The sequence below is a fragment of the Haliaeetus albicilla genome, chromosome 11 (genome assembly GCF_947461875.1).
Source record: "Haliaeetus albicilla chromosome 11, bHalAlb1.1, whole genome shotgun sequence".
Lineage (NCBI taxonomy): Eukaryota > Metazoa > Chordata > Aves > Accipitriformes > Accipitridae > Haliaeetus > Haliaeetus albicilla.
The window spans coordinates 32,844,922-32,869,664 of NC_091493.1; the positions used below are offsets into that span (position 1 = coordinate 32,844,922).

The following is a 24,743-nucleotide window of genomic DNA, read 5'->3' on the forward strand; positions in this document are numbered from 1 at the left end:
GCCCCCAGTTTATATACTGGGCATGACATCACATGGTATGGAATACCCCTTTGGCCAGTTTGGGTCAGCTGTCCTGGCTGTGTCCCCTCCCAGCTTCTTGTGCCCCTCCAGCCTTCTCGCTGGCTGGGTGTGAGAAGCTGAAAAATCCTTGACTTAGTATAAACACTGCTTAGCAACAACTGAAAACATCAATGTGTTATCAACATTCTTCTCATACTAAATCCGAAACATGACACTATACCAGCTACTAGAACGAAAATTAACTCTATTCCAGCCAATACCAGGATAAAGCCTCCAGTAAATTTCTGGAAACAATAGAATGACATTACATTGCATGGAAACTTCAGTATTTTGTATGTTAAAATACAGGTATGTTGATAAGTGCATTGTTAGACTTTCACTGCAGTACTAGTAGCTACCACTAGTGAAACTGTAATGGATATATATATCGCTTGTCTAAAATGTTAGAAGATTTCATCAGCTTATTTGCTTAATACTTATTCTTCATAGATAAAATTCTGTATTCATTGTATGTTCTGATCAAGAATTCACTGAAGCTCCACTTTAGCTTAAAAACCCACTAGTTTTATGAGTTTGAGGCAAATCCTACAGAAGTCATAGAACTAAAATTTTAGTTGATGGTCAAATATAATTTTGACTGGTATAGGCTGTCAATTTTGTTCCTAAGCTTTTGTTTTCATTTTCTTTAAATATTATCGGTAATGGGTTGTACTAACACAGTTCATTATTTTTAGTACAGCAGTCATTTGATGTACTTGAAGTAAGATAGAATTGATATTAAGTCTCTCTCTCTCTCTCTCTCTAAGCCTACTGAGCAGTTTATAGTTTGGATGAAAATAAAAATAAATAGGTTATGACATGTAGTTTGAAGATGATTCTGCCACATTGATGAATAGTTGGCTAAACTATTCATGTTCATTCATGTATGCACTTAGTTTTCTTTGTAGTTCATAACCATGCTCTTTATAATGCCTCTGGGCAATTGTGTTGGTGGTAAGTATTTTAAATTCATTCTCGTTTTCTGTCCATTTAAATCTTTAAAACTAGTATTCAGCAGGTAGCATAAAAAATGTTTCTTTTTGTGATTGGTCATTTTGAAATCAACAGTCCTCAAAGCAGCTGTCATAGTATATTTTTTGCTATGAATAAATTTTATTTTTTTTCACCAGATTTGTATTTTAACTTAACTTTTATTATAAATAAAATGGCAAATATTATGTATACATATATTTATAAAAAGAAGAAAAAAAAAATAGTGTTGGCATTTCTTCTCATGAGAAGAGCAGTTTAAGTAGAATGCAAGCCCAAGTTTGTATTTAAAGCCTAAATTCCTCCTCTGAAGAGAAGCTTGAATTGATTCTAACTAGTTTGTTTAAAACTAGATGAAGTATCTTTACACTAGATCCAGATTGTAATGCAGACATCCTTTTAATATATTTTCCTAGTATTAAGTATTTTCTTAAAACTATTATTATTAACAATTGTCAGCATCATCAACCATTTCACCACAGAGGTCAAAAAACAAATTGCAAAAAAAAAAAAAACCCCAACCAAAAAACCACCCCAAAATTGCTTACCTCCAGGGCAGCCTCACTGAAGATTCAGCTAAATCACATTTATATGTGTGAAGAAAATTATTCTGTTGCTGCCAATGATGTACATTAAAATCACTGAAAGAAAAAATTACTTTTAAAAATGTAACTCCTTGGTCTTATTTAAATGATTATTACAGTATCTCATTATTTTAATTATTATTTTAATTATTTAATACTGATGTCTCCAGTTTGATCGCACTCATCTGTATCACAGAAGGTTGTTGAATTGTACAATTCTTCTGGCTCTTCACTTTTATCAATGAGATGCATATTTTTAGGAAAATCAGCAAATACATAATATAATTTTAAATGGTGTGTCATGTCAATTGTAGACTGTATTGCTTCTTATTGTATACATATTTTTTTGAATTTGATTTAAATCTCTTCCATTTTCTTTGTCTTAACAAATTGTAAGAATTAAGAGATATCATATGTGACCAGATAATATTATGACGTGCAGCAAACTAAAATTCACAATAAAAGATTTCCTTAATTAAAGTTGCTTTCGTTATCCTTTAGATAACACAAAAATTAAGAAATACAAAACTAAGCATTAGGAAGAATAAAAAATTTATAAATCAATGACTCACTAGTTAGATGTTCTATTAAAGTAAAGTAAGGTTGCCTAACTAAAGAGTGTATCATAATGCAGGGAAAATGTTTCATTCTGATATTGTCTGTTTAATGCACTATCTGTTTTTACATTTGATTTATTGAGCTGCATTTTTCTTTTTAACATTTGCTTCAAGTAACTTAATGTGTAAGACACACAAACCCAAAATGGAGCTGCAATTCATGGTATTTTTGTGTGGCTTTTTCTGAGAAAGGCAACAAACTGCAGAATGGCAAACTGCCTGGAGGAAGATACCACAAAGTTGTCTAAAATTCAAGTGTTTTTAGGAAGAGTAAAACTTGTAATTTCTAAAGAGATTTAGTCAAGACAGTGAGAAAACTTCTTTTCCAGTAGTACAGAAACATTTGATACTTGTTTGCAAGTTCTATAGGCATAGCTACAGAAAAAGGAAGAGATTGTCAACTTGGGAGATTTAACGGTTTATGAGCCAAGCCTGGCAATGGCTGTAAATGTATTAAGTTACTAAATTCTAAAACAGCTCTAAAACCTTTTAAATCATGCAGTGAGATTCTCTCTCCCTCTCTCTCTCTTTTTTTTTTTTTTCCCCTAGCCAATACACTAGTCACTGTGACATTTAGATTAAAAATCCAAATTTAAAAAAATAAAAATAATTAAAAAAACCCTTACTGAGATAGCTGTCTTCTGCTGAATCTTACACAGGCTTTGCCAGTAAGGAATCGACAGGTTTGACATAGTCTGACATTTGACAAGCTGCTGTAATTGACAGATTGCTAATCTGCTGAGCACTATCAGCTCTGAGTTCCCACTCTATAGAGAGGTCATCCTTCAAAACCTCTTGGGTGTTCAGCCGAATCCTGGCAGCAGGATCAATGATTCTGGCAGAATTCACTTTGTGATTTTCCAGCAATAGTGATCAGTACTTGCTGAGTTTCTCCAAAACATGGAGCACTGGAGTGGAGGTGTGGTGCAAGATCAGTGGTTTATAGTGTTGTTATTTGACAAAAAGCAATTTTATGCTTTTAAGGTCAGGCATAAAAAATTTATGTCAGTAGGAGTCCAGTGTTTTTACATTCACCAGAGTTGACTGTAGTGAGCAGGGACTGGGGCTGTTTGATATGGCCCCCATGTCCTTAAAACCCCTTAGTATGCCAAAGCTAATGCGAAGATCAGAACTGTTAAAAATAAGATGATCTTTGGTTAATTTTTTTGTAAGTTCTCTCTCCCCAGCAGGTATAGGTTGGTGTGAGCTGTTCATGTTCTCCATCACAGTAGCCTTTCAAATGCTTCATAGCAGGTTGCATGTAGGTATAGGGGTTTAATTTGGTCTCAGTTGGTGACTTACTGCCTCTTAACAGGTTTCTTAAGTGACTGGGCAGCGTTTTAAAAATGTGGATTGGATTCAGTCACTCACAATGGCAAAAAAGACTTTCTCACACACCCTAAACTCACCTGTCACCATGTAGTCAACTTCTGTGGTTTTTTGTGTATGAATTCATGTCTTGTCACAATGCTATTTTAAAAAGGTTCTGTGTCAAAGTACAAATATATATGCCGGTCATTAGTCAGATTAAACCCCTCAGATTCTGCTGCAATTTTGTAATCACATAGGAATGATTTTGTTCCCAAGAGCAATTTAGTAATGGCTTTTTAAATGTTATGTTCTAGCTTGCCAGTGTAATGGCCACAGCACCTGCATCAACAGTAATGTCTGTGATCAATGTAAAAACTTAACAACGGGAAAACAATGTGAAACATGTATGCCAGGATATTATGGGGATCCCACAAATGGAGGACAATGTACAGGTAAGTCATTCTGCTGGGAAGAAAAAAAAAAAGAAATTACGTTTTATGTAATGTGAATTTAACTTTTAATATAACGTCAAATTAACTTTTCTTTAAAGGTTAAATGTTTATTCGATAATGCGGATGAGTTGATCAGCTAAATTAATGATTCAAAATCAGATTAATATTTTTAAAAGAAACTTTACATTCAGAATCATCATTTTGCAGTTGTTGTTTGGTCTGGATGCTCTGAGAACAAGATGGTAATTTACTGATGCTCTCCCAGTTAAGGAAAGGAGGAGAAAGAAACTGTCTTGTGGGAGCAACACCTTAAATCCTGATATTTCAGAGAGGCATAATTTCATTCCATGTAAACAATCCTCTTAAAAGTAGTGAGAAAGTACTTATAAAGTTCAGTATCTACCATAATGTCTGATAGCACTGATTGGTATAAATGAGTGATGCTACTGGAAGAATTATGCGTTTGACAGACAAACAAGTCTTATTCCTGTATGGTTCAAGCAGAAAAGCCTGGTACACTGAGGATTGTAGGGTACCCTAACCTATTCAGTCTATTTAGTTTTGTAATTGTGGCATTGGAGGATTCTCCTTGAAGTGAAAGAGAGAAAGAAGCCCAATACTCTGGGTGGTTTTTGTATATTGCCATAGGGCTGCTTTTTCACCTGCATGGGTGATTTTAAAGCTAACAGTAACTGCTTCCCTTATAATTAAATGGGGGAAGGGGGGGATATATTCAATATGAAGTCATAAAGGTAGTTGAGATTGAATCTAGGAGGGTGCTAGAAAGTTTCATCCCATGATTTTTTCTTCTCTATTATTGATGTTTCTTTAACTGGACCTTTGCTACTCAAGGAATATTATTCATTTAAAGGGTTCACTTGTTCCTCAGTGCTTTAACATGCAGTAGTCAGTGCATAAAGCTGCATATCTGGTAAACTCAAGCACAATATGTAGAAAGTGTGTTCAAGGGGATGGAAAGATTAATGTCTACCCCTATTGACAATTGCACGTTTTGCTGCTGCTTTATGATGCTTTAAATAATTCTTAATAGTTCTCTTATTTCCTGAAGTTGACAAAATGTTCTTTTGCTGTCTATATCACCTTTATGGCAAAATGATGTATTAATATAGCTTTTATTCTTCAGGGATACATTAGCTATCAACCAAATAAGCATTCCATCACTTTTAGTGAATTATGTGCAGTGCAATAATGGCTAAAATCAATTTATAAGACCAGTAAAATTATAAATTTTATGACTTGTTTTTTCAACCCTAGTCTGTAAGAGTACATATTTTTATTGGTAGACATGATTTTAACAGGAGGTATTTAGAATAAAGAATGCTCTAAAAAAAATAAAGATGATAATTATTTTGAGACTTTATCTGCATTGGTATATTATATTTTGTAGTATAGAGCCCATAAATCTGTTTAAGTCTTTAAGACATTTTGATGAATGTACTCATTATGAACTCTTAGATTTTTCTTCGGTATCATGATTTTTGTTCCTGTGATAGAGGTGCCCAAATTGTGGGCCAGGGATTTCTGCAGAAAAAATACCAGTGATCCATAGATGAGGCAGATCAATTTTGGTTGGATTTAAGAGGATTTTGGAATGCTAGTTGAGATCAGGCAGTGTGCAAATATAAAGAAAGAAACAGATGGTTCTATTTGTGGTTTTTATTTTATTTTATTTTATTTTATTTTATTTTCCTTCATTCTGGTAATGCTTTTGGTAACACAGAAAAATTTTGAAAATAGCTGCAGGTTAAAACCATAATTAAAGTAAAAGCATAAGGGTAAAATATGAGTGAAAGAAAGGGCAACCTGGTCAGAAGCTGAACTTAAGTGTGACTGAAATAATTAGAAAACAAGACAGGAAATAATATGGAATAGCCAATCAAAGAAAAAAATTATGGAGAACTGAAAAAAACGAGTCAAAATGAGTCATCCTCATAGTCCTGTGTTGCGTTACTTTTCTCTGCTGCTGCTGGCTGTTTCTGGCTGGACCCTACCAACATTTCTTTTCTACTAAGACTCATCCTGCTGTATGGCAGTTGAGGCTGCCTGAGCATGTGGTGCTTTTTTTCCTCAGAGCTCCTGAGTTACTTGAGGCTCTAGATTGAAAACTTTTTGAACGAATGACAAGATAAAGATTATAACTCTTAAAATACAACTGTAATACTATAATATTCTTCATATAACAAGTTGCTATAGTTACAAGGGTGTAACTTGGTTATGAATTGGAGAGCAGTTGAAGCTGGGAAAAGAGGTTGTACTGGAGCCCTACAGTTGAGAGGCAAAACTGGGAGAAAACTAATTATTCTCTTAACATACTCATGACAAATGACATAAAATAATTTTTTTCCCAGTGTCCTCACAAAAGTACTTATGTATTCAGTACACATATTATATATTCTGCTGTTGTGATATATGTACTTATAGGTAAAATCTGACCTCCCGACTTAGTTTGACTATCGGTGATATAGATTAAAAAGATTTGCAAGAAAAACTTCCTTTTCTTTTATAGGCTGGATTAGTCTTTTTTGTTTCTTAGATCTCTGATGATCTTGAAAGGAAGGAGAAGGAGATGCATAGCAAGTTTTTCAGTCCTTGGAAAACTTTTTTTTTCCTTAACTATGCTAATCCTTTCCTACATCCTTTCTGTTTATACTTCTAGGAGGTCATTCAAAAAACTCTGAAAGAAGCTGACTGTCCGCTCCTGAGTGATGAATTCTGTTCTGACCTTTGTCTGGGGATGGAAAACTGTAGAAATATAACTGTTTTCCTTATTCTACTCTGGGAATAATGATGCCTTTACAACTGTCATCAGATAACCGATACATTCATAGTGGTATTGCATAGCATTATGCTATCAAATTACTATGGGATGAATAACAGTTGTTATAGGAAAAAAGATATAATTCATGTTTCAGAAGGTTTTGAATAGTTGTGATTAAAGAATGGATAAAAATTTGACTTTTCTGGATTTTCGCTCACTATAATTGTTGACATTTCAATAGCTTTAAAACAAATCTAAGGACTTGCTTTGCATCCTGATATGATGCAGGCTTAGTAGATGTGACAAACCTAAAAAGAAGGACAAAGAAAAGATGGAGGCATAATAACAGGCTTCAGATATGTGGAAGGAAGCTAGAAAGAGAGAGTGATGATAGAGTGCCTTCTCCCACGCCCCCGTTTTGGTTGAGGAAGAAGTAATGGGATTAGGTTGCAACAAGAAAGATTAAGGTGGAATACAAGGAAAACTTTCTACTGGTTAAACTGTAAAATAGGTTGCCTAAAGATGTTCTCAAATCTGCATTATCACCTACACTACATTTTTAAAATTTTTTAACTTCTCTAGTTTTGGAAAAGGGCAGTGGACTAGCCAATTCCACATGTTCTTCTCCAGTCCTAATTTTCAAAGGATTCATGGAGTCTGAGATCTAGAATGCAGGAAGGTATTGAGTAAAGATAAAGTATTCCAATTATATAAGAAAATGATTTATGTATAGCAAAATGATTATGGATATTTGCTATACTATCAGTGCTTAATAAAGATGTTCCTAAGTCTTACATATTACTCATTTTGGAATCTGTAGCACCTTTGTTATTGTGACGTTAAAAAGCTTTCCATCTAATGCAGGTTTACTCTGTGATTGACCCTTGCTTTAGTTTATTTTTGTGTCAGAAGTGTGGTATGTCGGTTGCTGATGGGCAATAGTTTGACAGTGATCGTATTTTTAATAATCAATTGTTGTACTTTTTCTTAAAAAAACATGCCTAATACCAATTATTCATTTAAATTCTGTCACCTGAAGTCTTTTCTATACAGGGAATAAGAATTAGAGTTTGTATTCTTGGTGTATACACGATCTTTATATTCACTAGTCCTAACATGTGGCTTGAAGGAGTTCATACATCTTTACTGCAATTCTTTACAATATTTCATTGTACAATTATCTAGTTTGAATTATTTTTATATTTGATTCATTGCTGCATTCTATACAAACATCAGTAATAAATTGCAAAAGCCTTTTATTTTATGTTAAAGAAAGTTCTGTGAGTGTAATTTATTGCAGTTATCTGTTCTTAAACTAATTAAAAATGGTTTCAGGTAGTTATTATGTCTGTGATGTGAAACAGGTAGCCAAAATATAAAATGAAATTAATTTGTTACCTTACATTATAATACATTTTTAGTTACACAAAAAAGATTTGCAGTTGTTGTTGGAAATAAATGATACACAGTACACAAATTAGTAAGTCCAGACCCTGTGTGCATGCTTAAGATTTGTAAGCTAAAGCCCCTATACGGCAAAGAAAAGGGTAAAGTGATTGTACCATCAAAGTTGCATGTAAATTTACAGCATTCTTTTTAAGAGTTGGCTCAATGCGCGAGAAGGTAAGAGGGAAGCCAGAGGTGAATTCTGAACATGAGGGAACAGAACACTTTAGCAAAGGACAGGTTTTGGGTTCCAGACCAAGCTCCAGTTCTGTTTACACCTTTTAGCTGACTGATCTTGAGTGCAAATGCATGAGCAGCCCTTGGAGAGCTAAATGCAGTGCTGTCAGTCAGTGCCAGAAATATTTAAGGAGTCAAACCCTCTAGTGATTTAACAGAATAAGACACACTGGCACTCTGTATTGTGGTGAAGCTTAGATGAGAGATGCACAGCTCAGCCTTGTTTGCTTCTGAGCAGGTAAAGCTATCCAGAGGTAGGAAACGTAGGAAGCCTTGTAGTCTGGGATGTTGTCGAGTTGGAGGACAGGTACTTCAAATCACTTTGATTCATTTTTTTAAAAATTCTGCTCAAGTCCCATTTGAGGTACAATTTTGAAGGCATGAATACAAAAATTCAGTAATAGAAAATTCATCACTAAATATTGATGGATTTTGGAAATAAACCCCCTCTGATTTGTAGATGGGAACAGATACTGGCTTGCTGTCTCGGTGGTTTCTCTTAGGGTTATATTTTCTTCAAGGTCTTATTCTGTACTACTTGTCTGGGAAATATGCAATGTTTTTATAGAAATTCTAGAAAAAATAGATGTGTACTACATACTGCAGCATAAAGTAACAGACGAAAACAGTATGGGAGATTGCTTGGAACAATTTTGTGTCATCTTGGCAACATTTTTTAGCATTATTTTCAAACTTATTAATCATCTACTTAGTTGTCAATGTTAAAAAAGATTTACTCGAGCTGCTTATCATTCTGTCACTTTCTTTGTGCATGGTATTTTTAAAAATTATTGTTAATATGTATGAGATGAATAATATAGATGAGAGAATTCTTTATGGTAACTTATGACACACACTGTGAATGTATAATACATTTAATAATAAGGTAACATAAGCACTTTGCTGTATTGCCATTTTTTTCATAAAGTGGTAACATCCCAAACAGCGTTCAGTTTTCCCATCATTGTACTACCATTGCTGTTGCTTTTGCAGTAGGAGTAAAACTGTGAGTACCAGCACAGCAGGGTATTGCGTTTTAACTTGCACTGCTCGGTCTCTAAGCAGCCTTAAAAGGTATGGTGTTTAAGACATTGATGACCATTCTGTAAAAGCCTCCTACCAGATAGGCTGTGCACGTGAAGGTTTTTTAAGCAAGCCTGTAGCATTTCTATTGCCTTTATAGATCTGTCCCCTTCTCTGCTATCACACAGCTTCCCCCCCGACATTCGATTTGTAATAATTCTGTTTGAAAATGTGAAGTTAATTGTTTACTGGAAACATTTGATTTTTTACCAGATTTTCAAACTATTAGCAAAAGCAAAAGTTTCTACTGAGTGTACACCATATGTGCATCAAGTCAGTAGCATCTACTGCAGCCAGGTGAGAGGTCTGGGTGCCTTTTTTGTTCCTCTAGTACGTAGAGTGTGAAGCGCAGAATAAAGCTGAGCTTTTCTGCTGTTCTTCTAAAGCATCTGTCGCTGTAAGAGCATGCCTTTTGCAGTGTCTGCTTCTTTTGCACATTGTGTAACTCAGTACTTTTCACCTATATATATGTGTGTGTATGTGCGTACATCTACACATACTACTCCCTGAATTCGTTCCACATGAACTTTGGCATCTATGCATTAGCCATCCAACTTACATATATCTACAGTAAGTGCCTCAAGAGATTAAAAAAAAAAGATGTCGTGGTTTAACCCCAGCCAGCAACTAAGCACCACGCAGCCGCTCACTCACTCCCCCCCCATCCAGTGGGATGGGGGAGAAAATCAGGAAAAGAAGTAAAACTCCTGGGTTGAGATAAGAACAATTTAATAGAACAGAAAAGAAGAAACTAATAATGATAATGATAACACTAATAAAATGACAACAGTAGTAATAAAAGGATTGAAATGTACAAATGATGTGCAGGGCAATTGCTCACCACCCGCCGACCGACACCCAGCCAGTCCCCGAGCGGCGAATCCCTGCCCCCCCACTTCCCAGTTCCTAAACTAGATGGGACGTCACATGGTATGGAATACACTGTTGGCCAGTTTGGGTCAGGTGCCCTGGCTGGGCATGAGAAGCTGAAAATCCTTGACTATAGTCTAAATACTACTGAGCAACAACTGAAAACATCAGGGTTATCAACATTCTTCACATACTGAACTCAAAACATAGCACTGTATCAGCTACTAGGAAGACAGTTAACTACATCCCAGCTGAAACCAGGACAAAAGATAAGCATCAATAAAAGACTGTTGTTAGACTAGCTTTAAGGTACCTTGACTTAGGTGAAATTGACCCCAGCAATAAAATAGTTGCCTAGATATAGTTGTGATTATTTCTGTTGGCTAAAAGAAGAAAAAATAAAACTTATTAGTTGATATCTAAGATACATCTTCAGTAACAGAGGGAGGAAAATCCATGCTGTTCAAATCTTGCTGCTCAAAGAATGTGATTATTCTGCTGAGTAGCTGACATCTGAGACATGGGGGTTTTGAGAGAAGGAGCTGAGGACGGCAGCAGTCATTGCTTCTAGTGTCTATGAAAGAGATATATGAGAAGGATGTTAAAGTCATCATGGCAGCTAATTGAAAATGGTGTCCTTGGTTTTTAGATTCTCTCTAACTTTGAAAGATGTCAGATCTACTAACAGTAGATCTGCTGGGTAGATTTATAGATCGTTTTTCTCTGGCACTGTTTCTAACGTTTTTACGTATTCAGCAATAGCAACCTTTGTAACGCATTTTTGTCACGACAGTCTATGGAGGAACTGATACTGATATCCTTCCCTGTCTCTCCAAAAGAAATACTTTTAAAAGCTACCATGGGCACCATTGAGATCAGAGCCCTGTTCCTACAGAGTGCAAAGGGCAATCAGTGTGGAAGATATTTGGGGGGGGAGGGGGGGAATCAGTTTCATTTACAAGGAGTACATGTGCATTACAGTGGGGTTTTTTTGTAGGCAGCACATCTAAGAAACCCCACAATTACTTTGAAGTAATCTGTAGTCTGATTTATTAGAACACAAACATCAACTTGAACAAGATAATCTGTGGAAAACTAGGGGAGGTGTATTAAAGAAAACCAATTGGAAACAGATCTACCTTGTGCTACCAAATAATTTCAAGGTGGGTGTCCTCAATTCCCAGTTTTCTTTCCAATTCAACACTCTTGCTGTGTCCAAGCTGAATCAGACTCCATACGATCCACGCTAGATCTTAGGAAAGTGTCTTTTCTACCTCTCTTCCAGTTTGATTCGATTCTGCTCTTTGATATAGATAGGCCTGTTCTTTTCTGAAACGTCTCCTAGTTTCTACTCCTGCTTCAGGTTATCTGCTTTTTGTCATTTTCTCTCTCAATCCTGCCTGCTGCTCCCAATAGTTTTTGTAAAGCTTGTAATTTTCATTTGCATCCGGGAAGAGGCAGTTTCCTCTCCCCTCTAGAGAGTCCAGCGTAACCCATAGTGCCCAGAACAATGTAAACAGGCAGTCTTTCTGTTTGCTCCCCAGCCATACTCTTAGAATGTATATACACACACATATATATATGTGTGTGTGTATACATACACAGTGCACAGTATTTGTATATTAAATTGTAATACAGCAAATTACATAATTTCACACGTTACAGAAAGCAACCTGTCTTTTCTAAAGGAAAAAGTTGATAGCGTGACAAGGAAAGCAATTTAATGTTCAGTTTCTTTTTTGAACTAAAATATGCTGTTGTCTACTTAGTTGATAGAAAGGTACCTGGTAATTTCCCTTTAGACTTATTTTTCTAGGTTTCAAAAAGTTATACAAACAATGAGGAAACAGAAAGCAGCAGTCTTAATTTTTCACTTCAACACTATCACTACATAACTTTTAAATTACCTGTAATTTGGGATTGCATAGGTCAGGTGTAGGGAAGTATCAACCTAAATATTCTGAATATAAATACTTTATGGCTGTATTTACAGCAGTAAACTTAAAAGTAGAAAAAAGTATTTCCCTAAGAATCATTTTATTTAGTAAATATCAAAGCACAATGACTTTATATTTGAGTTTTAGTCTCAAAACACTCAGAGACTAATATATATCATAGTATTAGCAACTGTATGATGCTTCTTGAAATGGCAAAACTAGGCAGATGCTGTTGACCCGAGTAGTTGTTTTTGGAAGGAGAAATAAAATCTTACATTTAAAACTTCATCAAGGGAGTTTTTGTCAGTAACCTGAAATCGTTTTATTCTGTTGTGATTTAGAACTTTGCAAACAGATTCTGCAGCAATCCTGGCCTTTGTGAATGTTTTCAGCTAAAATGGGAATTGAAGATTCTGTCTGTCAGGAAAGTCCCACCACTGACCAGTGTCTATTGGTTACTTTTCAGGGCTGTCACAAAACAGCTGTACAATTGAGGGATTTGTTCTCTTTAACAACATGCTTAAGTATTCTAGTCATTATTCTAGTCATTTCTAGTTGTTGGAGGTAGTTCATACCAGCAGTCTGAGCAGTAGGAAAGTAAGTGATAATTGTTTTGTTTTAGATGAAATTCATAGTCTGCTTTTGAAAATGCTGTTGTAGTGTGTGCTTTTTTTTTTTTTTTTACTGTGGGCGTGACTGAGCACTAGAGGAGATTGCCCAGAGATATGGAGCCTCCCTCCTTGGAGATACTCACAAGGATTTTGGATATGGTCCTGGGTTACCGGCTCTAGGTGGCCCCACCTGAGCAGAGGGGTTGGACCAGATGATCTCCAGGGCTCCCTTCCAACCTCAGCCACTCTGTGATTTGAAAACAGTGCCACATACTAAGGCATTAAAGACCAGACATTCCAAAACTTCTATGCTTCATGTCCTGTTATTTTACAGGAATACAGCACCTGTAATAGATTTGTGTAGTAGATTTAGGCTCATCACATTTTGGTTCCACACATTAGTCCTAAGGGAGGGTAACGCCTATCTCTGTAAAGCTTGCAAGAATTCTTCAAATTTATATTTAAGTTACCACTAAGTTCCTGTCTTGTCAAGTGTTTAAACAGTGATTTACAAGGGATCTCTCCATTGCCTTCATATTCATTGGCTGGTTGAAGATCTTCAGTGCAGAGTTGGAATAGTGTCTCATAATACCTTGATCCAAGTAATTTTTTTTTTGGTTTAGAGGGTTCATTACAAGTTGACCTCAACTGCTATGAGTATTCATGCTATTTTTTCCTAGCTGTAACTTTTTTTTTTTACTCTATTCACTGTAATGTTTTATGATTCTATATTTCCTTAGAAATGCATGCAAAACCTACACGTGTTATACAAATAGCCTGTGAAACTTCGTACAATAATTACTTTTCTGCTTCAGTAAAATGCTCTTTACATTGTTTCACCCACTTCTGTCTAATTCTGTGTCCTTTGCAAAGTGGAATTAACACAGCTAGATAGGGAGGAGACATGCTGCTATCTGTGAGTAGCTCGGGAATTCCATCAGTTTTGCCCTGACTCATACTGTGGAAGGGTTGATCCAGTGCTTGGATTCCTCATACCTTGTTACACTACAGTTATCCATGCTTTCCCTGGGGTGTAGCATGAAGCATTTTAGCACTAAGGCGTTTCAAGATCCAAATCTAATGCAAGTGCATTCTCTCATTTACATGATAAGCTTCTAAGGAAGTTATTTACACCGTTATTTTGAGGTCTGGCAACCAGTGTGTTTCTGTGTAGAGTTCAAGTTGCCTTTTCTTGTTTTTTTTTTCTCATTTGCTAGGTTCTGGACTTGTTAAACAGCTGGACGCGTGGCAAAGCTTTTGTCCCCAAAACACATTCAGTGGGCTGAAAAGTTGTAAATGCTAGATGGACTCTCAGCTAATAGCTGTTAGAGGATCACAGTATTGACCTCATACTGTGAGATCCAAAAGAGCATTTGATGACTGATGTTCAGCTCTGTCAAACGTTATGTGCTCAAATCAAAGAGAACAAGAGAGCCAAAAAACCCCAAGCTCCAAACCCCCAAACAAAAAAAAAGCCCCCAAAACCCTAATCCACAACAAAACCTCCTTCCCTGATTATTCATTACAATTCTTAGCATAAATGCTTGTGCTAATTTTTATAGCCCTGTAATCTTTCTTTTGTGCCTTTATAAGTCTTTATAGTTGTATCGCTGTTTTTTGCACATGCTTTTAGACCTGACCTAAGTGAACCAGATGCTTTTGAATCTATGAGTAAATAAGCTTTTCCCAGAAGACTGAGGCATCGAATAGTTTTTACCTTCATGCACCTAGCTACTGTTCTTGATGAACTAACCATCAAAGCAGCTATTGCCTAAACTGATTTTGTACTCTGAAATGGGGCATTCTGGGCACATTGCCTGAATTCTGTGCATAGCATGCTTAGACTATATCCATATATAAGGCCAGCACTAAGATCAGCTAAGAGCACATGAACTGCAGTTAATTTTGTTTAAGATCAAGGTGCTGGAAGGACTATCCCCCTTTTGCATAAGAATTTCATGATTAGTGCACCCAGGGTTGTTTCCACCCTGACAATCAGTTGATTCAAAACTGCATTTCCTTAGTCAGCATAGACTAAACCATCACAGCAGATGAAATTTGCCCTTTGGGGAATTTCTGTGTCAAACTCCCAAACTTCCAAACTGTCAAACTTCCAGAGCTGGAAGCCTAATGCCTTTGTACTGAAATCTCATTTGGTAACCTGCCCTTGAAGCTTTCCCAGCCTATGATACCCATCACTGGCATCACTTCCAACATCTGTTAATAGCAGTTCTCTGTGGGGAACAGTCATACAGACTGTCATTTTGATGAAAATATATAGGAATTATTATAGGCTGTGATAAGCAAGGAAACAAAAAATACTTGAGCTCCATAAAGCTACATGTTAGAGAATTAATTGATCGTTTTTTGTAACCTCTAGAAAATTATATGCTTGCAGTTAGAACAAAATTTTAAAAATATAGCTAGTTTAACTAGTGTATTCATTTCTTTATTTTATTTGCATTAATTTTTTCTGCTGCTATGACCATGAAGTGGTGACGTGTCCAGAAGCATGTTTTTATGAGCCTGTAGTAATGGTTGGTTTTAAGAGCACAAAAGCTGCTGTTCTTAGCTATTAAACTTCAGTGAGCAATGACCTGATGTTTTGCTCATATCCTGTATTATTTAGAAACAAAAGATGGATGTTCACAGTCCAAATTAATATAACTTAATGCATTTCTATATAAAATGATTATACGAAGAAAGTAGAAATTTGAACTAGAACATCTAAATTTTGGCTCTCAAGCAATCATCAATCATTCCTCCCATTGAGTCTGGCAGTCATATAAAATTGCTTATTGAAGTCAGGTAAATTAGAACCAAGCTGGAGTACAACATTTAGTTTTGTAATAAATGGTGTATAAATAATTTCTAAGAGACTTTTAAAACCCCCACAATTTTCTGCATTTTTTAAATGATTCCTCTATCTAAATTTTTGAAATGGGGAACGTGATGTGCTCAGTTGCATGAGTCCAGTTAGTACTAATAGAAGTCAGAAAACAGGACCCTGTAGCTTTCTTACACCTGTTTTTTTTTTGTTTGTTTGGTTGGTTTTTTGTTTGTTTGGGGTATTTTGTGTTTTGTTTTGTTTTTTGTTGTTGTTTTTAGCACTTAGCTGAAGCTAACCTTCTCCTCTGGTGTCATGTGGATAGGGGCTTGGTGCTACATTTAGCACAAGCATGATACTGAGGGCTAGAAAGTCCTTGTGGGGATCAATGCCACTACCTGGAAGGCAATTTCCACCCCTGTTTGCAATGATACTTTACTCTTCAAAATGTTTGTTCCTGTACATTTCATCCTGACTCTGCCTGTGCCACAATGCCTGGAGTTTGGATGCTTTTGTCCAGCATTGTCCATAGAGAACAGCACCCACACTGTTGTGAAACTAATGAGAAGGGCAAAAAATAAGCTCTATCACTATTTAGAGTTTGGTTTATTAGTTTTTAATAGAAATGTTAGAGTGATATTCGGTGTTTAACTTCATATCAGAAAAAAAGGTAAGTGGGTGAATTCTACTACTGTTGTAGACAGCTGTAAATTTGGTCTTCTACAGGGGAATTCTGTTTTGAAAAGGTTTCTCGTCCAAAATCTTACATTTGGAGGCCTCAAGTCCTATATAAGGTAGAACTAAGAAAGAGGACAAAGAGCTTTTAACTGTCATCTGCAGGAAAAACTAACAGAAAGGTAGAAAGCATAAAGGAATACAGTATCCTCAACTAGCAGTATAAACAGCAGCAAAAGCATTTTCTGCTGCATCTTCCTAAAGTAGAATTAGGAATGAACGTGAATTGATGGAAGTTTTGACTCTCTTAGAGAATGACATGGTAATTTGGGATACAAGGTTTTTATACAGTTTTTCAGTTTAGCAGTTTTAATGTCTAGCATGTAGAGAACGGCATTTATGGAACTCACTGATGCATTAAAGATCGTGGGTTCAGGCATTCCACCTTTAGATGTCTAAAATTTTAGAGGAAATTTTATATTGGGTTAAATATTATGTTCTAGAAGCCTTCTTTTCACAGTGACCAATTCAGTGTAGTTAAAAACCAAAAGCGTCTTTTAGTCCAGAAACTTTGTGGTTATTCACATAAATAACAGATATTCAGTGGACTGGAGGCTTATGATACAGACCCCAGAAGTCTACATGAATAAAGACGTTTTACATAAAAATGGATAGATGTTGGAGATCAGTGGAAAAAGAGCACAGTATGCTTCATACTGTCTTCAAGCACTAGAATATGGAACTAAATTAAAAAAAAAATCAACTCACTGTTTGTCTTGTACCTTGGTTTCTGAGAAACAGTAGGTCACAAGTTCATAGTAAAACTGTGATAAGAAGCTGCAATTTAAGATTATTCAGAAGAAGAAAAGCTCGCATGTGATGCTAAATTCCAACAAACCCCATGGTTTTGTTTATCCTATACAAAGTAATAACAAGTTTCGACGAATGAGGGGTCTGTCAAGAAATCCCATTTTGCAGTAGTGGTGGTGTTTTTGTTGTTGTTGTTGTTGTTGTTGTTTTGTTTTGTTTTTTTTTCTTTAAAGTGTTGAATAGAGATAAAGACACCAATTGCTCATTTTTATACAATACCTTGTTATAGAATAGAAACACTTAATATTAACTAAAATGCTGGAATTTGTTTTTAGTACTAGGTAGAGGGCTTAGCACATATGAAATATAAAGAAAAGAGATCATAGCACAATAAGGTATTCAAGAGAAGCTTCATATTACTTTTTTCAGAGACATTGTTAGAATAGTTAGAATAAGCACTCTTTTCTTTAAGAAGACCTTTTTCCCCCAAAGTGATTTGAAAATTTATTTTCCTTCCTTTAGTGAATGCTGCTTATTGAACAGTGTTCAAGATAATGTGAGTACTGAGTGAATAAAATGCTTGTACTTGGGCTTAATTATGAACTTAAATTAAATTCACTCCAATCAGGATGTATTTCAAATAAGTCCTGTGCTACTAAAGCAGAAGAAAAGTGGGTTGCCATAAGAAAAAGTTAGTTGAGGAACTTGGAAAAAGACATCTTTAACAAATTACTGTTCCAGTTATTTTTTGGCTGCCAAGCAGAATGTGCTAAGCAAACTTTTCAGTATGCTATTAATTGTTGTGTATACATATAATTTTCTTTTTGCTTTGTTGTAGATTAGACCTGTATTATAAAGTATGATTTCTAGCATAATTAATTGTAAATTAAAAGCAAAAACTCAACTAAAACTAGGAATCTTTTTATAGATACATTTGTATTCCATAACCTACTTATAATCAGAATAATCCTAGATGAAGCACCTGGAGTTACACTTCAAGGAAAGTGTCATTGTCAAGCTCTGTTTAGGTATCTGTAATTTTATGGGGAAAAAAAAAGAAGAAACAACTGTTGAATGTAACATTCCTCATGATTAACCTCCAGAGAGAGATTATTTGGGTGGCTGTGGCATTTCATAAGGTTTTGACAGGATGTCTGTTTGGTGTATTTAATCTTTTTGATGATTTTCCTTGATTGCATACAGAAGACTTTTATAAGCCTCCTGTCAAGCACAACCATTTTAAGCTATTGCTTGAATCTCTAAATTTGATTTTACTTACTAAATCAGGACATGTGCGTTCATTGCGGAGGGGTCTGATTTTGAGAACAGCAAGCATGGGAGAGTACTGGTTCAAGCATCAGTTTAGGATTGCTATGGAAAAAGCTGGTGTTCGTGCTGACAGGGTGGTGGGTTGACCCCGACCAGCAGCTAAACACCACTCAGCCACTTGCTCCCTCCCTGCTCCCCCACAGTGGGATGGAGAGAGAACAGGAAGACCAAAACCAAGAAAACTCATGGGTTGAGATAAAGACAGTGTAACAAGGGCAGGAAAAATGTTGGGAGGGTGGGGAGGAACCAAACCAAGTGAAGGCAGTCGCTCAGCATCTTCCCTGAAGTGGACCGATGCCCAGCTAGTCTCAGAGTGATGGCTATCTCCCAGACCCCTATATTCGTGCACCACTCCCACCCCTAAATTTTTATTGCTGAGCATGACCTTATATGGCATGAAATATCCTTTTGGTCAATTAGAGTCAGCTGTCCAAGGAGGCATAACGTCCCATTCAAACTACATAATATTTTTTTGATTATCAACATAATCAGAAGTTAATAAGTTCAACACAGTCTTGCAGTTCCTGACCATTAAAACTCTTTTTTATTCTCAAAGATGATTAAAATAAGTTAGTTGAAGTGTCTTTTTGACTCCTTTGAAGGAGATTTTTCCTTACATAACAAAGTTTTCTTTCCACCTTGAACAACCACAATGTAATTGTGTAGCTATATGCCTGGTAACACACTTTATCAATTATAGCTTTGTTCCTTAAGCCAAATTGCTACAGTATGTTGCTTTGCATAAATGTAACTTCACCATCCAGCAAAGTTGATTCTAATTTAAGCAAGTGGAGTGAGAACAAGGTAGCTTTTTAAAAAAGAAAAATAAAAGAAGGCATACCTATTTCTGAAATTTTACAAATGTACAGTCAATACTGCATATTTAATAAACTTAATCTGAACTTTTTTTTAGGTCTATTATGCAACAAAAATATCTGAAATAGTAAAAAGAATAGTAACAACTTGTACTCTCTTAATCTGTTTAGATAGCTGGCATTTTGTGCTTATTCAGCACCTTAGCCTGAGAACTAAGAATTCAGGCATCCTTAAATTGATCATCACTTATTACTTTTATAGATATTGAAGAGATACAGCATTTTGATTTATATTATATTCCTTTATCTCTCTGCTTATTTTACCTTTTTACAAGGATTAATGACAATTCTGTTGCTTTCACTGATATTGGTGATCAAGTCCTCCTGCATGTTATTGTATAACGTAGTTTTTGGCAATGATGAATGAGTTGTGCATTCTAATTTTTGTGTTTTTCAGGTTTACATACTATAAATCTATTTTATGGAATAAGGAATATTTATAAAATGTATTTGATGTGCTGAGCTGTGTATCGATATGTTCACCTTCCTAATGAAATTTGTCAAGTCATTGGTTTCCAAAAGATGTTCCCAGAGGAGATAGGGCATGATTTAGAAACTTCCAGCTGTCCAGGAAATATAGTGATTTTGTGTGCCTCTTATAAGCAGACATATTTTACGTTGTGTTGAAAGAGATGTCAAGAGCTCACATAGCTACTCTGTCTGGGCTGAGAAGATGCCAGCCTCTGACGGAGGGTTGGTACTTTTAAGTTGAAGATGACATTTCCTTAAATCACTGTTACTTGATCCTCAAATAAGCATTTGACTACAGCCAGAGTCTTCTTGTCCCAAATATGGTAGAAATAAAAAAAAAAAAGGTAGCCATTTCATGTGTTTGTGATTTCCAAATCTACCCTTCTAGACGTTTCTAGGTGCTGAGAAGCTCTCATTCTCTCTTGTTACTGCAACTACTCACAACTTCCCATAATTCTCATAGTTTTGATTGCAGAGACATCTGCAGTCAGTCAGAAATTCCAGCATCTCTGTCCGTAATCCTTCCCCAGGAAAATCCCACAAATATGTTTCCTGACAGCTGGTAAATTCGACATGTAACATCTTTTTTTTTTTTTTTTTTTTTTTTTTTTAATTTGGTTATGTACCCATCAGTTTAAATTAGATCAGAGACTGCACATAGATCAGAGGGGTATGGCAGAACCTCCCAGTGTGGAGTTACCTGTTTGAATCCCTACATGTGAATATGCAACCAGGACAGAAGAGTCAAGAAGTAGTCATTTTGCATTGAAAGGGTCATCCCTCTCCCTAAGGGGTGTTGGAAACCCCCTACAGGCTGTTGAGAAAATAGCTTTTGAGGCATCATGCAACTCACTTTCCAACTGGTAGAATGAAGATTCTCAAAAAACCTCTTGTAATGGCATTTCTGTTTGATTGCAGTTGATTTTGCCTTCATTTTCTGAGTGGTAAATGCAATACATTACAATGGCAGACCACATTAGTTATTTAAGGGGAAAAAAACTTTCACTCACAGTTGAATGCATTAAAAATCAGTCGTATTTTTTACCTCCTAATGGCTAACACAGGGAAATGATTTGCTGACTTCTTTACATTTTGTGGCATTTTTGTCTGATAAATTGTGTAAGGCATTTCTCTTCTTCTGGCTTTTACTCTGAATGACCAAATAGACACAAATAGTTGCAATCACCAGTTGTTGATTTCAGTTGTTTTTCCGCTTAGACTGTATTTTTTTTTTTGACATTTAAAGCCGCTATGAATAGCTACTGAGTGGTTTTAAACTGTTTTCCTTTTCATACTGCCTTATATAATAATCTTTGATTTATTTTTTTCAGTTATAATTTAGGAAGTTATACATTCTTTTTAGAGAGAGGGGGGAAAAAAATGGCAGCCTTTTGATGAAACGAGGTTTTTGGCCAAAATTTTCAAAATAGCCAGTAGAGAAGCTGCTGTCTTTTTCAAGAAAATTTAAAAAGACACAATTTAAAAAAATGTGCTAAGCCTTTGGTGTCCGAAAAAGTTGTCTTAAACACATCTCAGATTAGACATGCAAAGATAATATGCATCCAAAATTATCAGTTTGTATTTTTGCTTTAAAAAAACCAACCAACCAAAAAAACAAACCCCACTTTTTTAGTTTTAACTAAACCTGGTAAAGGTTTTAGTCTGCCAGATCTGAAATTACTTCTTTTTTTAAGTAATTCTAATTTTACCTTATGTTTTCATGTGAGAAACCTCTTCACAAACAAGAAAACTAACAGTAATTTAAGGAATAATTTTTTTAACTCGTAGGCATGTGAAAGAAACGTGTCATTAAATGCTTGCATGCTTAAAGAACTGTACCATACCTCAGATCTAGAGTTTAGGTTGTGACGTGACCTCGCACAACCTGCAGCTTAACCCACTGTAAAATTTGTAGGCTATTTATTTCTTTAATAACACATCACTGGCTGAGGTGATCAGCTCCAGTGCTGGCGCATTCCGCAGCGGAGCGGAGGATCGTGGCGTCCAGGGGCTTTTCCTGAGATGGGGAAACCCCAGGGGAGCGCGGGGACCCGCCAGGAGCCGGCAGCTCTCATGAGGGAGAGCGGGTAAGGAGGCCTGGGTGGGCCAGGAGTAATGGCGGCCGCTCCCACAAAAGGCAGGCCTGGGGAATGCCAGTGAGCAGGAGCATGGCGAACAGGGCACGGCACAGCAGTTTGTGTGCGAGGGCATCTCTTCGGACCTTTCTCCTGGGGCAGGGACGGGCAGCAGAGCTGCCTGCAGAAGGTGGGCCCAGGCGGAGGACCTCTGGCCACAGGTGGCTGAGCTGCAGGAGGCCATGAGAAGGCTGCGCAACACCAGGGAGGCTGAGGAGGAGTCAGATAGCTGGTTCCAGGCACAGTCTGCACTGGACCCACAGTCCACGGCCAAACGGCCAAAAACTCTCCCACTGGCACACACAGAAGAGAAGGCCAATAATGCAGAAGAATGGAAGCTTGCAAGGGCAAGGACCTGCAGGAGGAAGAGACTTCTCCCAAAGGCTGACATGCCCTTGCAGAACCACTTGACCACTCTGCAGACTGAAGAGGAAAGACCTGTCACATCAGGAGAGATGCTGGAGCTGAGTGAGGCAGCCTGATCTGCTCCCTGTATAACAACGAGCACAACTAAGAAAAGGTGATGGGTGATAGTTGTAGGCGACTCTCTTCTGAGAAGTATGGAGGCACCCATCTGCTGACCTGACACACTGTTTAAGAGGTGTGCTGCTTACCGAGGGCTCATATCGGGGATGTCACCAGGAGACTACCAACCTCGTACAGTCCACCAACTATTATTCACTGGTGTTGTTTCACGTGGGCACAAGTGATACAGCCAGGAGCGGTCTGAGGAGTATCAGGAAGGATTACAGAGCCCTGGGAATGGCAGTAAGGGACTCTGGAGCGCAGGTAGTTTTTCAACAATTCTCCTGGTCAAAGGGAAGGGGTTTGAAAGGGCTAGTCAAAACTGGCAAATCAACAAATGGTTACAGGACTGGTGCTACAGCCAGCAGTTTGGTAGTCCCTACTTAGACCATGGGACTCGCTTCGAGAAACCTGGTCTCCTGGGGGCTGATGGGGTACATCTGTCAGAAAAGGGAAAGAGCATCTTCAGTCATAGGCCAAGCTGGTGAAGAGGGCTTTAAACTAAAGTTGCTGCGGGAGGGGAACCTCAATCCATCTCACTCCTACCAGTTTGAGGTCAGTGGCAGCAACAGATGCCCAGAGCCCGGAGAGAGATCACAGGTCAGCAGGAGAGGACCTGAAGAGCAGCACAAAGGAATTCCAGCCACTCGAGCCAGTAAGTCAGCTTCATTGGGGACCCAGCTTAAGTTTGCCTCTATGCAAACGCACGTAACATGGGGAATAAACAGGAGGAGTTAGGGACGTGCATGCCTGCAGGGCCATGATCTTATTGGCATCACAGAGACATGGTGGGATGGCTCCTATGACTGGAGTGTTGCAATGGAAGGATACAGGCTTTTTAAGAAGGACAGGCAGAGGAGACAAGGAGAGGGTGTCACCCTCCATGTCAATGACCAGCTGGAGTGCGCAGCCCTCCACCTGGGGCTGGATGAGGAGCCAACCGAGAGCTTATGGGTCAGGATTAAGGGGAGGGCAGGGCCAGGTGACAGAGTGGGTATCTGCTACAGGCTGCCTGACCAGGAAGACTGAGTGGATGAGGCCCTCTATAGACAGATAGGAGCAGCCTCACATTCACAAGCCCTGGTCCTCATGGGGGACTTCAGTGACCCCGATCTCTGATGGAGGGACAATACAGCAGGGCATAAGCAATCCAGGAGGTTCCTGGAATGCATTGATGACAACTTCCTTCTCCAAGTGACAGGCCAGCGAGGAGAGGTGCTGTGCTGGACCTTGTTCTCAGCACCAAGGAGGGGCTGGTGGGGAATGTGAAGCTCAAGGTCAGCCTTGGCTGCAGTGACCATGAAACGGTAGAGTTCAAGATCCTTAGGGCAGCGAGGAGGGTGCACAGCAAGCTTGCTAGCCTGGACTTCAGGAGAGCAGGCTTTGGACTCTTCAGGGATCTGTTTGGTAGAGTATCATGGGATAAAATCCTGGGGGCAAGAGGGGCCCAAGAAAGCTGGGTAATGTTCAAGGATCACCTCCTCCAAGCTCAGGAGCAATGCATCTCAACAAAGAGGAAGTCAGGCAAAAACGCCAGGAGGGCTGCATGGATGAACAAAGAGCTACTGGACAAACTCAGACACAAAAACCAAGCCTACAGAAGGTGAAAGCAAGGACAGGTAGCCTGGGAGGAATACAGAGAAATTGTCCGAGCAGCCAGGGATCAGGTTAGGAAGGCCAAAGCCTCTATAGAATTAAATCTGGCTGGGGGCATCAAGAGCAACAAGAAAATCTTCTATAGGTACATCAGTGATAAAAGGAAGACTAGGGAAAATGTGGGCCCTCTCCGGAAGGAAAGGGGAGACCTGATTACCCAGGACATGGAGAAGGCTGAGGTACCCAACAACATTTTTGCGTCTGTCTTAACCTCCAAGTGCTCCAGCCACGCCGCCCATGTGGCAGAAGGCAAAGGCAGGGACTGGAAGAATGAAGAACCACCCACCATAGGAGAAGATCAGGTTTGAGACCATCTGAGGAACTTGAAGGTACACAAGTCCATGGGACCTGATGAGATGCATAGTTGGGTCCTGAGGGAACTAGTGGATGAAGTGGCCAAGCCACTATCCATCATATTTGAGAAGTCGTGGCAGTCCGGTGAAGGTCCCATTGACTGAAAAAG

General features: G+C 37.7%; 1 protein-coding gene across 1 annotated transcript in view; it reads left to right on the forward strand.

Annotated features, from left to right (window-relative positions):
- The window catches only part of ATRNL1 (attractin like 1), a 541,498-nt gene that overhangs the window by 141,239 nt on the left and 375,516 nt on the right, over window positions 1-24,743 (forward strand). The window contains 1 exon segment of the mRNA XM_069797060.1: window positions 3,877-4,014. Coding sequence (XP_069653161.1) covers window positions 3,877-4,014 — 138 coding nt within the window.